Source organism: Brassica napus, chromosome A9 (genome assembly GCF_020379485.1).
Source record: "Brassica napus cultivar Da-Ae chromosome A9, Da-Ae, whole genome shotgun sequence".
Taxonomy (NCBI): domain Eukaryota; kingdom Viridiplantae; phylum Streptophyta; class Magnoliopsida; order Brassicales; family Brassicaceae; genus Brassica; species Brassica napus.
This window is the reverse complement of record NC_063442.1, coordinates 14,605,779-14,623,464: the sequence shown is the minus strand read 5'-3', so window position 1 is coordinate 14,623,464 and position 17,686 is coordinate 14,605,779. Positions and strand designations below refer to the sequence as shown.

Genomic DNA, 17,686 nt, shown 5'->3' with positions numbered 1-17,686 from the left:
AGTTATAGAATTTAGTGATAGTAAAACACGGTTGGAAATATTCACAGTAGATGCACCCTTGTGTATGAAACAAAATCGGGATTCAAAACTGTATATAACATATTTTTTGGTCGTCAAAACTATATATAACCAATTTCAATTTTTTCTTTCGCAAAACCTTAGAATCATATAAACCACTGGTGACTATTATTAATCCTTCTCTTCCCTTTTATCAATCCTTAATATTTTAAATTCTCAAAACTTCAATTCCTTTTTATTCCACTGTTCCTAACAAGTTTTGTTGTTCCGGTTGGAGCGGTCCATTGCTCGGGTTAGAACCAACCGGACCACTTAGCCTAATGTGATCAATCTTTTTATCACCTTCATTATCTTTATGAAGACGATCCTTTTTTTTTGTCAACTTGAGACGATCCTAATCATCCAATCTTTTCATGCATCCTAGTATTCAAAATATATGACCAAATTATTCTAGCAACGTGATCATCACAATGGATTTTACTCATGACATGATTAATCTCCACAGCTGGTGGTCGGGATACCAGAGAGATTGAACTCTGATGAAATATAATATGTTCGTGAGAAGAAAGAGAGAGTTGGTTTATTTTTGGTTAGCGACTTTATTATAGTAAAGACTAACAAAGTTATTTTTTTAATAAACAAAACTAATTTGGTTAATATTTACTTTTTTGTAAATTTGAGTTTTACGTAAACTTTCTAAAAGATATATTAACTTACACAGTTATTTCAACAACTAAATATATAGATTCGATAAAGTTTCTGTCTTTGGTCGTGGGCTAATTGAGACAAATTTTGTAAGAATCAACGATAGTTGTTGTCATATTTTATAACAATATCAATATGTAGTGTGAACGAACGAGTGAATTATTTAGGTTTCGAATGGTAACTAAATGTCTGTACCGAACCGCCGTCAACAGTAACAATATTTTTTACATATACCTATATATCTCTATAAATGTTTGTTATTATTTGAACCGTACCGTACTTACCCGGCAGTTGTCATACACATTACCATTAGGAACTTTAGTATACATAACGAAAGATAGATTGAAAGATGGCTATTAACTAATATCCTTAAGAAAGGGGTCACAACTTGATTGTACTAAATTAATTTTCTGTCTACTTGATTGACGAAAGAATAAAACAAAGTTGGCACAGTTTTATTTGAAATCATCAATGATATAGAAAAGTAGCTTTCTAGCCATCTTCTTACTACTATGAATAATATTACTATGAATAAATGCTCATCGTGCTTGTGGAAATATCAACAAAATGCCTTGACACTACAACTCACACTTGCGCAAAACTTTGGTTATGACCCCCTTGGTTTAAACATGCGTGTGTTAAGATCTTAGTTTTCCCCGTATATTTTAAGAATTATAAATCAGTCTTAATATTTCATAAGACTCTAAGTCATAGATAGACAGATCACACGGCTCTCTCAACATAGAGATATACTCAAACACACATAAGATAGACACTAAAAGATTCTTACCCATAGCTTTAAACTTTAAACAATAAATCATTGCTTTTTATTGTTGTTAGATATACTATGTCATAGTTATAGATATATACAACACACATGACGCATGTTTCCACATTTTTGCACTACAAACAGTTTCTTCGTATCCCCTCAAAAAGATGAGAGTACTATATTGGAGAGAAGATCCTACATCAGAAATATGAAAGGGACTTGAGTAATATATAAGGGACTTGAGTCAATCTACTAATTGCCAATTGGTTTTGAGTTGGAAGTCCAGAAAACTTATCATGGTATCAGAGCCGTCCCAATACCCTGACCCATTAATCCGGCCCGGACAGTGACCCGATCATCCCATTAGCTGATGACCCATAGAAAGCTCAGTTCCGCCGAGATCGCTAGAAAAATGAAGCATGATTTCGGAGGGGGTATGGTGGATTCTGCGAGATTAATGGTTATACGCACCATTATCTCGAGGGAGGGTATTGGAGAAAAGATCCCACATCGGAAATATGAAAGGGACTTGAGTAATATATAAGGGACTTGAGTCAATCTACTAATTGCCAATTGATTTTAAGTTGGAAGCCCATAATAAACTCGAATCTAAAACCCATTTAAGACCCATCCTCTCTCCAATATACCATCCTCTCCAAAACCCATTTAAGACCAATTATTTTCCTTTGCTTTTTGTTACGTTACAAATCATAAAGTTGGACCAGTATGGTCTATAATCTAATCTAAAATTCTTCATAACATAAAAGTGTACACAAAACCTTCATTCACAGAACCGAATCCAATTCAATAGAAATGATCTCACTTATTATTCCATACATATATACAAACAAGTGCAACACAAGATTTCTTACATTACTACCTCTCTCTGCTCCTCCAACTTCGATCTCGCCCTAAACTAAGAGCTAAACAGGTCTATTTCTCCTAATGAACAACAATGTTAACAACATGAAGCTGGAGGTGCATCAAAGAAAATAAGAGCTGCATCTAATCAACTCTTTTAACTGTCTTCTCCAACTTTCAACATTAAAGCAGCCTTGAGCTGATCATGATTGAAAAACTGGCTTCCCATCTTCACAGTAGCTTGTTGAATCATCAAATCATTCACCATAGATAAACTAGCATGATTCACTTCCAAATCCAACTCCTTAAGCGCTTCCATGAACCTCGCACCAGGATGATTCTTCTTGCCGCATTGTACACGTATCATCACATCCCAACCTATGATCTTCACATCAATCTCCATTTCCACAGAACTCGCGGAATCTAGGTTCGATTTTCGCTCTTTCGCCCTCCTAGACCCGCCACCTTCCTTGCTCATCCGATCTAGCTGCTTCTGAACCTCTTCCTTATCGGTCTCCGCTTGCTGCAGCTTCGTTTTCAGCTCGTTGATATACGAAATGGCGTCTCCAAGAAGAGAAGCCTTGTCCATTTTCGAAACGTTGGGAACCACAGCTCTCAACGAGTAGAATCTCTGGTTTAGCTTCTCCCTTCGCTGCCTCTCTGCTTCCACATGGTTCAACGGCTCTTCTCTCCCGTTAGCCGGTTTTCTCCCCCGTTTCCTCGGTTTCTTCTCCGGTTCGACGATAATCGCCTCCTTAACCACCGATGCTTCGATATCGGAATGATCAGAGTCCACTGACTTCGCCGCGGATCGAACCACCGTGCTGAAAGAAAGCATTTCTTCGTCTTTCCCAACCGGAGATCTCTTCTTGTTGCTTGACGACCCTTGTTTAAAGTTACCGTTTTGGTTCAGCCCTGAGCTCGAGAAGTTCAAATCAGCGGCGTTCTCAATCGCGGGCGTTTCCTGAACCGGTTCGATTCCGGTTATGTTCGGTTCAGATAACCACAAAGCAGGATCGTTCTCACCTTGATCAGGATTGAGATTAAACCCCCAAGAAGAAGCTTCTCCTCCACCGTTACCGTTAAAGAGACCGTTGACTTTATCCATCAGATCTGAGCTTTGACTTATCACCTCCGACGAACCAAGCTCAACGACGCCGTTTTCCGCAGCGATACACACAATGGTCTGCAACCCGTAAACCTCGCCTTGCCTGGCCCGCTCGCAGCCCGACCCGGTTAACGCACCCGACCCGGATAACCAAATCACGCGGGAGTTTAAAAAAGACTCTCCGGGGAGCCCAACGCCGTTGACGAAGCTCTGCGTCATCGAAACCAAGAAGAACCACTCTGTATCCGTAACCTCCTCGTCGTTGGCTTCGTCGGAAACTCCGGCTCCGCCGCCGGCGATTAACGAGTTAAGCTCCCGGATTACTCTCTTCCGATGCTCCTGCTCCGCCGGATTCGAGCTCGAGCTCTGTTTCTTCTTCTTCTCTTTGTCTTCCTCTCCTCTGTAGTACCCGTCTCCCCACCCGAGAATCACCGTGTTCTCTCCGGCGGGAGAGTCGAAATCGTGCGAGATCTGCCAGAAGATCGCGTAAGTCCATCTCTCACCCGCGGATTCGATTAGCGTTTGGAGACGTTGCTGGAGAGTATCTTCGTTGAACTGAGACAGTGACGGAGGAGGAGGAGGAAGGGATGGTTGTTGTGACCAGTGATTTGTTCCGATGAAAGCTTCCATCGCGGCGGAGGCGTTATCGTCGTCGGTGGCTGTTGACTGGTTGAGGAAGTAGTTGCTCATGTGAGCATCCGGTGGAGAGAGAGAGACACGACTCCGATGATCATCCATCTTTGGAGGTTACGTGTTTTCTGGTGTTCACGGGAAAGATGAAGATCTGGAAAAGAAGGTGAAGAGGAGAACAGAGAGCTTAAAAGATAGAATAGAACAAAGGAAGGAAACTATGACTTTTTTCATTATTACCCTTAAATATATAATGAAAATGATTTTTCTCGCAATTAAGTCATATATACGGATTAATTAATAAATTAATGTTGGAATTATATGTTGTGTAGCCCACTTTTATTGTCTGGGTCCTGACTTGGCCTAGTTCTGTCTGCTTTTCATTATTTTCTCACCAATACTGACATTTTTATTTGTTAAAATCTAGTTGATTAGATACTCGATCTCTTCGGTTAAATTGATTAATAGTTCAACGATGACAAAAAAAACTAGGCCAAGTTGAATAATATAATTCATGCTCTCTTGTTTCGTATTAAATGTCGTTGTAGAAAAAAAAATTCGTTACAAAATAAGTGTTGTTTTCGACTTTAATATAAAATTTATTAATTTTATTCATCAATTTATTTTTCTATTCGTTAAAATATGATTAGGTATATAGGTAATTGTGTTTTTATAGAGAAAATATGCAAAATTAATTGTTTTCTTATAGACTCAAAATGACACTTAATATGATATATAGGGAGTAGATGACAATAAATACTATGTTGTAAAATTATACTCCCTCCGTTTTTTAATATAAGTCGTTTTACATCTATGCACGTAGATTAAAAAAACCATTAATTTCTTATATTTTCTAAACAAAAACATCATTAATTATTTACCTAACCACAATTCAACCAATAGAAAAATATAAGATATATTACCAGGTCATACAACATTAATTATTAATAAATTTTACATAGAAAACCGAAAACGACATATAATTTGGCACAAAAAAATTTCTCTAAAACGACTTATAATAAAAAACGGAGGGAGTATATATTTGAAAGTATTCATGTATTATATATTTTCTAATAAATATCAATTAATAATATTTAATTAATTCATATATTTCTAATTCTTTTAAAAAAGTATACAACTTATTAATATAAATTATTAAAACTATTTTAAATTTATAAAAAAAAAGAATTTATGAAACAAAAAATAAATATAAAAATCTTTTCTTTTCAGAAATAGAGAGTATAAGTTATATGTTATACTATCAGTTTTAATCCACACTGTAGTTTTTTGCCGTTTTACTGTGACTTCCATGACCACGAAAATATCATTTTTGAATAGTTACACATGAAAACGACAAAACAACTGCACATGATATTCAAGAGAAAAAAGAAGAAAAGTATTCAGTGAGAAGGACAATATATATTATTTTAATACAGAATATCAAATGGTTAATCACGATGGCTAAACATGCTCCACTTCACGTGTTGCTCGTGGATGATGTAACTTACAACAAACATCAGACGCACTAATCATAGACTAACAGCATATGATTATAGTTATAACTCATAAGTTATCTCATAATAAACATAATAAATTATTTGTATTCCTTCAGCATACTGGCCAAAAGGCCCAAAACCATTGTATCAAGTAAATTCGTTTTTAGAGAATTAGATGTTATAAACTCTTTTAATAACCTAGTTTACTTTTTTGTTCATTTATTTGAATATGTAATATATTTTTAATAAACGACTGTGTTGACAATATGACTCTAAAATTCATATAATATGATCTCAAACTAAATAATTATGTTTATTTGGTATAAAACCGAATAAACCGAAAACCAACGGTATTAAACCGAACCGAAGTAAATATGGATTTAGAATGGTAGTTATATTTTACTAACCGAAATACCGAAAACCGAAAAAACCGAACTTAAACCGAACCGATATCCGGATTGAACACCCCTACTTTTATCACACATTTTTTTTGGATTTCATAAATAATTGATTTATTGTTTTAAATAAACTTTTTACATATATAATCTAATGATTTATCTCATATAATCTAATCTACAAGAGATTAGTTCCATACATACAACAAGATAGATCATAATGACTAAAAAGTAACACTTTTTTAAAAGACGATATTGTATTGTAATCATAGAGCTAAATTTTGAATTCACGATTAAATATCAATAATATGATATTGGGTGCCATTTCCCTTGTGGAACTAACGGACCACAACTTTTCACTTGTGTCCTTTTACTTTAGTATTTATCCGCTAATCAACTGTAGGATAAGATTACAACTTATAAATAGGGTAATGATTGGTTGATATATAATTATAACTTTTTTCTAACATTTAGAAAGTAAGATTTTTTTTATTTAATTGTATCTGTTTAGCTCTAAAATTAAACTAAGAATCTCATTGTGGATTCTCTCATTAATCAGGAATCCCGAACATGGAATTTACAGACTATCAGGACACTGGTGGAACCCCAAGATGTAAAAATGATCAAAAGTATTCTTTTGAGTAAGAATCAGATGGAAGACAAGAGTAGATGACATTTCACTACTAAAGAGAAATACACGGTCAAATCAGGGTATTATGTAGAAAAGATATATCCTGATAAGGAAAAATCACCCGACTTTTATGGACCAAATGTGGATATACTTAAGGTATTTTGCTGGAAAGTGAAGTATCATCCAAAGTTACAACATTTCTTATGGCAGCTTTTGACAAGTTGTATCGCGGTAACAAAAAATCTAAAGGTGAGAGGAATACAAGGAGATACTCTTTGTGCAAGGTGTGGAGATCCGGAGGAATCAATTAATCATGTGTTCTTTGAATGTCCTCCGGCACGTCAAGTGTGGGCACTATCGAAGATTCCATCGAATCCAAATCTCTTCCCTATGGGATCTCTTTTTGCTAACATGGATCATCTTTTTTGGAGGGTGAATCCAAATATGGAAGACCATCAGTTTGCATGGATATTATGGTATATCTGGAAGGGCCAGAATAATAAGGTGTTCAGTAATCTTGACATTGATCCGATGGACACACTAAACTTAGCAGAACTGGAATCCAGACTTTGGGCTGAGGCCCAGGTTATTACTCATCCCAGATTGGAACAAAATATACAGATAAGAACGGCTTATGGGACTACAGGAATATGGTGTTTTACAGATGGTTCCTGGAAAGATAAGGACTCATTTTCAGGACAAGAATGGTATAGTACACTACCAGGGTTTGACGGGTTATTAGGGGCTAGGAATGTAAGGGCATGTCTCTCTCCTCTTCATGCGGAGTTAGAGGCATTAATTTGGGCGATGGAATGTATGAAGAATTTAAAACAATTTTGGGTGACATTTGCAACGGATTGTTCCCAAGTGGTGAAGATGATTTCAGAATCAGATGAATGGCTAGCATTTGAAAGCTACCTAGAAGACATTATGCTTCTGAGACGAAGCTTCACCAACTCAAGCATCGTTCATGTACCTAGGACGGAAAACACAAAGGTGGATCGTTTGGCACGCAGTGCTCGGATTCAATCGTCTTTCGTCATACACATAGATGCAGAGTTGCCACCTTGGTTTACAGAGTCTACATGAGTCTGTAAATGTTTGCTGTCAAAAAAAAAAAATTAAACTAAGAAGTAAAAGATATTGGTAAAGCAATATTTTTTTCTCAGCTTAAAATATATTGCTTTTAAAAATAACATTTTTACAAATTTTTTTATTTGAAGGTTGTAATATTGAAAATCAATATAAAGCATGATTAATAATTTTAAAAATTTTAGTTAAAAGTTAAAAGAAAAGATTGCCAAAACGGAACAAAAATTTAACATGGTTGTCCTTATAGTATAAAACCAACATGAAATTGTTTTTATAATATAATTTTTTTTCATAATCCCAAAACTAACTCTTTTTGATTAATCAAATTAATCAAAATTTAAAACTTTATTTGAATTTAAAAAAAGTTAATGAAAAAAAGGAAAAACATAATAAAAAGGCGAAGAAAAAAATTAAATTCATTTTATAATCTCAATATAAAATTAATATTCTTATTTTTATTATAATTAAGTTATGAAATTAGATAGACATATTAAATTCATTTTGACATGTTTTCTTCAATTTTCTTTAGTCAAAATTCTAATAGCTATTACTTGTTTTTACGGTTTTATACACAATTCTTCTATTTATAATTTTAATTATTTACTTGATTGAATTCGATGTTAAGGAAGTTTATTTTGATATCGAAGAGAGGTGATATTTGTTTTTTTTTTGCTTAAGTTGGGTAGTTTCTTCTTTATAAGCACAACATATTTCATTCGATACATTTATTTCACTTATATATTTATTGGATTTTTAACAAAAAATTCATCATATAAATCTACTTTTAAAGGTGTAGATTTTGGATCGAAGTATTCTCTATAAATAACCAAATCATTAGGTAACTTTGATTTGAAATCAAATACTTCTTGTAATTGTGGATCAAAAAGAATTTCAGTGGCATTAAAATTATTAGAAACGACACAGCTCTTGAAACATTAAAAAAATAAAATATCTGATAAACATAATATATTATCATTAATTTCGATTTTTAAAAACAATGAAAGAAAAATAAGACCTTTGTATTCTCGTACAAAAACAAATCGAGCAACACGTACAAACATGATGACTCATTATGTATAAAGAAATTTGATACTTATTTTGCATACCCATAAACAAAGAGAACATAAATAAAACACATCAATAACAATACAATATAATATAGAAAACTCACCAACTAAGCTCTTTTTCATATTGACGTCCAATATATCTTTAAATTATTTGAAATAATTATTTTGCAAATCTATTAAAAAATCATGATAAAGAGTGACTTTGGTTATTCTATAGAAGTGTATCTTAAAATTCAGATGATCATCGTTCTATATTATGTGGTATAGTCACCATGGTGAAATTACTCCTAATAGAAGAATCTTTTTAAGATAACTTAGATTGGAAACAAACCCATAAATCTTTGTTCCCTGAATTTATTTTACAAAAATAAGTGACTAACACCAAATTGAATAATTAATGCAAATCAATAACGAAAGAGAAAAATACTATAGTTATAATGGTACCAACCAATACCAATTATATCGAAAAGATTTTTTGAATTTTCCATGTATTCCAAAGTTTCAGTATTTAAATTTAAATTTTATAACAATCTTTAACCATATCAATATCTCCAACAAGAACAAGAGAAGCATACTTCTTTAAAAAAACACTAGCCTTTGATCCGCGTGGCAGCGCTGATGTAATTTTTTGAATATAAATAAATATCTTACATATATTTTATATTATAGATATATAACATTTATCATATTACATATATGTTTTATACAACATGTCCTTTTTGTGCAACATTTTATGTAACATGTCTACACATAATATTTTTATCCTATTTAGATCATCAATATATCTATATACTATTAAAATAGAAGTCATAACTTCTTTCATGTGTGATATTTTTATTTTGGACCATTTTAAAAAAAAATTATTAAATTTTACATAACTTAATTATAATATCTTTTAATATCTTTATTTTTATCTGAAATACTAATAAATATCTTAAAGAAATGTCTAACAAAATCTTTCAAATATCTTTTAGAATCTTCTTAAAATATACTTTCGAAATTAGTTAATTTAAATTTTAATTATCAAAAAGTATAATTAAAAACTAAATTTTAGTTTAGTTTTGATTGTAGAAACTTAATAATTATATAAAAAAAATTAATAATATTTTAATGATAATAACAATTTTAAATTGATTTAATTTTCAAAATTAAATTTAATAAGTACTTTAAAAGATGTTCTTAAAAAATATTCATTTATATTTCTAATTTAAAAATAAAAATTCTTATCTATTTAGCACAAAAATTATGACTTATTTCATTTGTGATTTTTTTAATTTAGACCACTTAGAAATCACACCTTTAAATATTTTTACCATGTAATACAACTAGTTTACACCTCCTTTCATAGATGAAACATTTGATCTTTATTCATATCGTATATATAAGATTTTACTATACTATAATTAACGGCTGTGTATTCCCCTAAATTAAAAAAAAAAATCGGTTTATTATATAAACAGCTATACTAAATTGGTTAAGTTAATAACTACTATATACCAAATTATCTATTATGTAGGTTCAACTTAATTTAGTTTCCACGTATGTTTCAAATTTAGAAATAAAACAAATTATGTAAATTAGTATTGTTACATAATAATGTATTCAAAATAAATTTTGTTACAAAAATAAAAAAATTGTAAATTTTATAATAATAATATTATACACCACACAAATATTATTATAAAATTAGATAATATATAACACCAAGTTATAAAATGTTTTATCCAAAAAGTTTTGTGTTTGTTAAGTCATAACTTGGAAGTTCATATTGAGTAACTCATAAACTTGTTTGCTATCTCCTTCAAATATTGACCTTTCGATAACCTCCTATCAACGTATGTTGCATTGCGATTAATAAAGCTTGGATTTCAATCTCCAAACTTCGACCACTTGTTACTTTTTTGTTCTGTCATCCACCTAAATAGAAACCATGATCATCCCTCATATATAATCCAGCCTAATGTTGGCATTAGATGATTTTGTCTCTTGCTCCCATCACAATTAACCTTAACGTAACATTCTGGTGGTGGGTTCATCCATTGAGAAGTTCTGATCATTCTGTTGTCTTGAGTCGCCTCATTAACAACTTCATCCTTGTAGAACATTTCATCCCATTCATTCGCCTCATGTATACCTATAACAGTGTACTTTTGTTAGCTTATCTGTGGAGGATACTAAGAAAGATAGTTAGATAGGTGATTCCAATAGAAACCTATGTTAAGGGTTAACGAACTGATATGAAGGCTTTGTTCTTGTTTTGTTTGATTATATGTACAGCTGAGGAGAGAGAGGGCTATCAGTGGTGAAGTTTATCAGCCGAAGCTAAAGATTCAAAAACCATTTTTTTTCTAAAAGCCAAGGTACTCTACTATGTGTATTTAATAAGCTTTAGTCTAAAACATGTGGAAGAGATTACTAAGTAAGGGGGTGTTATTGAATTAAGAATTCAATGTAACCGTAGTTAGGAGTCTTTCAGTGGATTTGATTGGATTCTTTACAAGATAAAGATGAATTTTAGTGGAGTTTATTGTAATTCAAATGGAAAAGAAGTCAGCTCCAAACGTTTAAGTTCTAATGGATTCAATGCAAGGCAAGTAGATTTCATTGTAATTCATTGCTATGGAATTTTTGATTTTTAAAACTACCCAAGTTTCAGAAAATATATATTTCTAGAGAACTTTTCGATTAATAAGATTTGCAATATGAACACATCAGAATGTCTTTCAAAACTGTCATACACACGTTGTTTTTTCTTGTTTTGATTTTGAGTTACACAAAATTTAAAAGATATTTTTATGTTTGTCCTTTTTGGATGAAGAATCGAATTATGTTTTTGAGTTTTCACACAAAAATGTTAATCGAATACACATTTTGCAGAGAGAGAGAGACATAAAATAGAGACGAGAAGAAATAACAGAGTATATTTGAAATCCTTCCTAAAACCAGAGGAAAAATACGTAATTGTTTTACTCTTGCTTTAAACATAAAAGTCCATTAAAATCTAAAACAACTGAATTCTAACAAAATCAGTTGAACATTGAATAACAAGGGATTTTAATTCACTTTTACAAATACACAATTGAATAACACGTGATTTTGTTTGGGAATTAAAGTACATCTAATTCCATTAAATTACCATATTGAATAACACCCCCTAAGATTCGGGAAACTATGTCAAAAAAAAAAAGTAAGATAGGGGAAACATCATGAGGTCTGAATGTGTGTGCGACTCTGTATATAGGAACCTTTCAAATTCAGCGTCACCATTTTGCAAAGTAAGAAAATGAAAGAAGAAACTCGTGGAACAAAGCCGTTTAGAAGCATTGTTGTTGCAGCTTCTGTTGCAGATCCTAATGAGAAAGAACATATTGTTTCATTACTCATGAGCATGCCCCCATTCGCGCTCTCGAATCTTTGCTGCAGCTTTGGGTGTTGAGGTCAAGAAGAAGAAAATCTCTAACATCAGAAGATGGGATCTTCACAGGAATCTCTCTGAACGGCTATCCAATGAGAGCTTAGGATAAAAACTGGGATCTGTTCAACTTTCTTTAACTTGTTATGAAGAATAGTTAGCTGTAGATAAAATAAAAAGTTCATCTTCTGGTCTTTTGTGTTTGTGATTCTTGTGTATATCAACTCTTATCAGATTTTGTAAAGCTCCAACCCAAAATCTATAAAACATTACTTTATATAAACTAATGTTTTTAATGATAAAATAGTAAGATAATAAAAATATTTGATTATCAGGAAATACAACGTTCAATAATGGATATAAAATGTTTTCAACCAAGGCATTTTAATTTGTATACCCCTGCCTCCACAATCTTTTATTTCCAGCTCTTTCTTTTTTGGTTATATCTTGAGTTGGTTTCTTCATGGGGCATAGCCTCCACCGCCTGAACCACCACCACCACCGTGACCGCCTCCACCACCACTTCCATATCCACCTGCTGCACCACCATAACCACCTCCTTCACCACCACCACTTCCATAACCACCTCCATGTGCTCCACCTCCACCGTAAGCTCCTCCTCCACCACTCCCTCCACCGCCACCACCTCCATACCCTCCGGCTCCTGATCCACCTCCAGCTCCTCCTCCTTCACCGCCTCCATAAGCACCACCACCATAAGACCCTCCACCTGCTGATCCTCCACCACCTCCATGTCCACCTCCACCTCCACCTCCATACTCACCTCCACCCGCGCCGCCACCTTCACCAGTTCCACTTCCGTAACCACTAGCATGGTCACCTCCACCACCATAAGCCGATCCTCCACCGCCTCCACTGCCACCACCTCCCCCACCAGCATGACCACCAATTGCACCACCAGCTCCTTCACCACCACCACTTCCATAACCACTAGCATGATCTCCTCCACCGCCATAAGCAGCTCCACCACCACCACCACTACCTCCACCGCCGCCACCAGCATGACCACCATAACCACCAGCTGCTCCACCATAACCTCCACCTCCGCCTTCTCCTCCTCCACTAGCATACCCACCGGAAGAAGAAGCTCCACCACCGCCTCCACCCTGACCACCACCACCAGCATGACCACCATATCCACCAGTTGCTCCACCGTAACCGCCACCACCTCCTTCTCCACCTCCGCTAGCGTATCCACCAGAAGAAGAAGCTCCACCACCGCCACTACCGTGACCACCACCACCGCCACCTGCATAACCTTCAGCTCCTCCATATCCACCACCACCACCTTCTCCACTACCGCCCCCATAACCACCACCACTCACTCCTCCATAACCTTCACCACCACCATGTCCTCCTCCACCGCCACCACCATGGCCAGCGGGCATCTCCCCGTATGTTAAGAGATTCCGGCTAGTGGCGTAGCAAATGCCAACGCCGAGTATAAGAAAAAAGACAGTTGAGAGAGCTTTGAGAGAAACCATTGTTTTTGAGTTTGATGAAGTAAAATGAAAGGGCTCAGTGAGGTATTTATAGTGATTGGGGTTTGGTATCTTAAGCCGCGTTCAGTGTAAAAAGAGTGGTTGATGAAGCACATGCCTATGACTTGAAAAGTGTAGATTTACTGTCCCCACCATTACTCCTAATTTTGTTTTCAATCTCTTCATTTTTCTCCAAGTTAATCAATATTCTTATAAGATGTACGTATTATAGCAATTTTAATGACCAAGACGTCAATCTAAATCGTTAGAAACAAACCCTAGTTACAAATTTAAGCTGAAGATGTGATTACGGATCGGCCTTATTTAGCTAACACGCGTGTATATTCGACACCTAGGAAGGTCTCCAGCTCTAACATCGACTATGAAGGAGGTGAGAATAATTTATTTAGTCCTCGGCCCAAAATGTTATAAATCTCTCATTATGTGGCTAAAAAGTGTAAATCAGCATATTTGTTAAGTCCTTTATTTACTGAAAACGTAAGAAATATAGGGTGGATTCCGGTTGAGAGGACATATTTTCCAGAGAGTTAATTGCATGGTTTGAAAATGTACATGCTCATGAGCTTAGAACTTGTATAAATTATATCCGATTTTGGCATAAACCATACTCTAGAATGCTTTTTTTTTAAATCAAACTCTAGGGTATTATATTACCTTTATCAACATACTTCTAGAGTGCTTTTATACTTTTATTAACCAGTAGAAATCTTCAACTAAAATAATTAGTTTGTTTTTTTGGCACTATGAATGTATTAAAATAGAGTGTCACTGATATCTTATATATTAAAACAGAAGTCACAACTTTGATTCATGTATGATTTTTTTAAAAATGGACCCTCACTAGAAATTAGTTAATTCATTTATTACTAATAATATAGATTTATAATATATCATTCCTAATATAACATCCACTCCTAAAAATCCGGATGGGTTAACAACCTCACCTTGATTCATGTGTGATATTTTTATTCGGATCATTATTTAAAATTTGTATTAAATATATTTCCTTAATGCTAATATATAATCTTTTAACTACTTAAATCATAATATAATTTGATATCTTTTAATTTAAATATATATATATATATATATATATATATATATATTTAATTTTCTTAACAAATGTGTTGAAAAACATTATAACAATATTTTAATTATCAAAAATTGTATTGTATATAAATATTTTCACTAATTTTGTAATTAGTAATGAACTTAATGTTATTATACATTAATATATATATATATATATATACTCAGTTATATTTTATAAAATGAAAAAAAAATATCAAATTTTACTATTTTATATTTATATCTATCATTTTAAAATAAAACATTGTATTTAACTAAATATGATAAAATTATTTTAAACTGATAAATTAATATATTTTATTTTCCAAACATTAAAAATTTATGCTAGAAATATAATATGTTAGTAGAACGGGTTAATTCATGTATAAATTTAACTTATCTTAAACTTTTATATATATATATATATATAGTTATTATCTTAAATGAATAAACATAAAAAAAATATTGATAAAGAAAATCTAACGCTTTGAATTACGGATCAGGATCATAATAATTAAATAAAAATAATTTTAAAATATAATAAAAAAAAATACCAAATATATGTGATGATTTAAAATAATCAATTAACTTACAGCATGAAAACTATCAAATTGTTATATATTCAAATTATTATATATAAACATTTAAATATATAAGTAACTTTATAAATATATTTTAATTATGTAAAATATATATAAAAACATGAAAATTAGTACCCGCACGGTTGTGCGGGTCCAAATCTAGTACATTGTTAAAATGGATATAAAAGTATCTTTAACAAAAATATGGATAGAAAGGTAGTTAGAATATCATTAACAAGATACACTATCGTGAAGTATGGTGTTGAGTATTTCAATTTGACTTCTATATCCTCCATTAATCAACTAAGAGTTTACCAACCCATTTATTCCCGAACCAATTCCTCTTTTACTTTCACCTAAACTTTTCTTTATTCTTTACTTTCACCAAAATGTAATTATGGTCTTGCGTTGTCATATAATTAACTAAACTCCATTGTTGCATAAACGATTAGTCGTTTGGTTACTCTGAAGATGAACAATGCTTTAGTTTTGACTTTTGACGATAAGAGTTTCCAAGAAACATGTATTTAGGTAAAGTACAGACCCCAAAACCTTTAATCACATAGTTTACACAGACAGTTTAGACTCCAGTATACACAAAGAACGAAAATCTAATTTCGACGGAAAAGATTATATATATTAGTCGAATTTACAGTTATGGGTTATTGGTAGTCGTTTGTATCACATTTCCTCCATTGCTCACCGAATTTTCAGAGGACCATTTTTTCTCAAACCAATTTATCTTTTATTTAATTTTATTGCAATTAAATTTTGATTGCAATTTATCTTTTCTTTCTTTATCTTTAAATCTTTTGCTAAGACAGATATTGCATTGAGCTATAAAAGCACTTAGTTTCTCATAATTAAGACATATATCTTGCACTAACTGAGCCAATCTCTTACTTCTGTATCATCTATATAATGCGAAGTCTATATTCTACATTATTTTAATTAGTAGATACATCCTTCGTCTTTTGACATGATCACGTAAAATATTAATCACCTATAGAAGAATGCGTAGGCTTATCACTCCAATATGATGAGATGTCTCTTCTAGAAAGCTGAAATCAAATCATAATTATTTTAATGCACGAAACATTTTTTTTTTAATGCACGAAACTTCGGTACCGAAACATATACGAATAGAATAAAGGTTTTTGTGAAAGACTACTACTAAGAGCACCCCTAATGGTGTTATTCGAAGGGAGTCCTCATAAAAAATGTATTTTAATTTTTTAAATATTATTATTATTTTTTTCTTTTTTAGATAAAAAAATAAATATCAACCAATCGCGGATCGCCACATGTCGTCGGGACCCGCAAATAGTGCAAGTATTCACTAAGAAAAAATCCTTATTTAGAAATTTTAAGAATTGAATCCTTAGCTTTTAGTAGGATCCACTGATTATTTAATTATTTTTTCTCTAAGAACTCCCTCTTAAGAATTTCCATCGCAGATGCTCTAACAATCAAAACATTAAGCCTTTTTTTCATAAAAAAAAAGAAAACAATAAAAAAACTTATTAATGCGTCTTAGCATTGCCACTAAGATCAGAAGAAGACCTGTCGAGATTTGAGACTTTTGTGCTGTCCAGCCAATGACCACTTCTCTATTACTTCTTCCATTTCATTTTAATCCAGGTTGTAAGTTTGTGCACACGAATTAAAAAATATATATAATTTTGTATATTTCCAAAACAAAAACATAATTATCTATACACCTAACTATTTTTCAATCAATAGAAAAATTAAGTAGACAATTTTATTAATAATTTTTGTATTAAAACTCTAAAATAATTTTGAAACAAATTTTTTTCTCTACAACGACAATTAAATCGAAATGGAGAAAGTATGTCTATAACAATAAGATGAAATAAATATTTACCAAAATAGATCAATAAGTGTATCGCGACACGTTTTCATTGAGAAAACTGTATGCATTAGGCACTATCCAAATAACATTCATTTATTAAAGTAAGAATAAAGATTCTTGTTATAATATGAAATTATATGTTTGAAAATTTAAAGGCTAACTGGATAGTCTCTTGAAATTTAGTTTCTTTGATGATACAGTAACAAAGGCTACACTTAATAAAAATGCAGAATAAAAAATATCGATTCGTGATGAAATGTGGAACTATATTACATGAAAGTTTTTTTTTTTTTTTTTTAAAGATGGCATATTAACTAACATATTTTGATAAAAAAGGCACTATAGTAGAATGCCGTAGTGTAACTCAACACTGTAAAAATTGTGTGATTTGTAACAACCTGCATGATAGCATAATCATATTTTCATTACGTCGATTACCAATCAAAGTTTGTTATTT

General features: G+C 32.4%; 2 protein-coding genes across 2 annotated transcripts; both read right to left on the bottom strand.

Moving 5' to 3' along the window:
• Nucleotides 1–2,295: 2,295 nt before the first annotated feature.
• Nucleotides 2,296–4,335, bottom strand: LOC106366845 (transcription factor MYC3). The gene has a single exon (XM_048740670.1). The coding sequence runs from the start codon at nt 4,197–4,199 to the stop codon at nt 2,511–2,513; it is 1,689 nt and encodes a 562-aa protein (XP_048596627.1). The 5' UTR covers nt 4,200–4,335; the 3' UTR covers nt 2,296–2,510.
• Nucleotides 4,336–12,488: 8,153 nt separating this feature from the next.
• LOC106366823 (glycine-rich cell wall structural protein 1.8-like) lies at nt 12,489–13,719 on the bottom strand. The gene has a single exon (XM_013806485.3). The coding sequence runs from the start codon at nt 13,687–13,689 to the stop codon at nt 12,646–12,648; it is 1,044 nt and encodes a 347-aa protein (XP_013661939.1). The 5' UTR covers nt 13,690–13,719; the 3' UTR covers nt 12,489–12,645.
• Nucleotides 13,720–17,686: the final 3,967 nt, after the last annotated feature.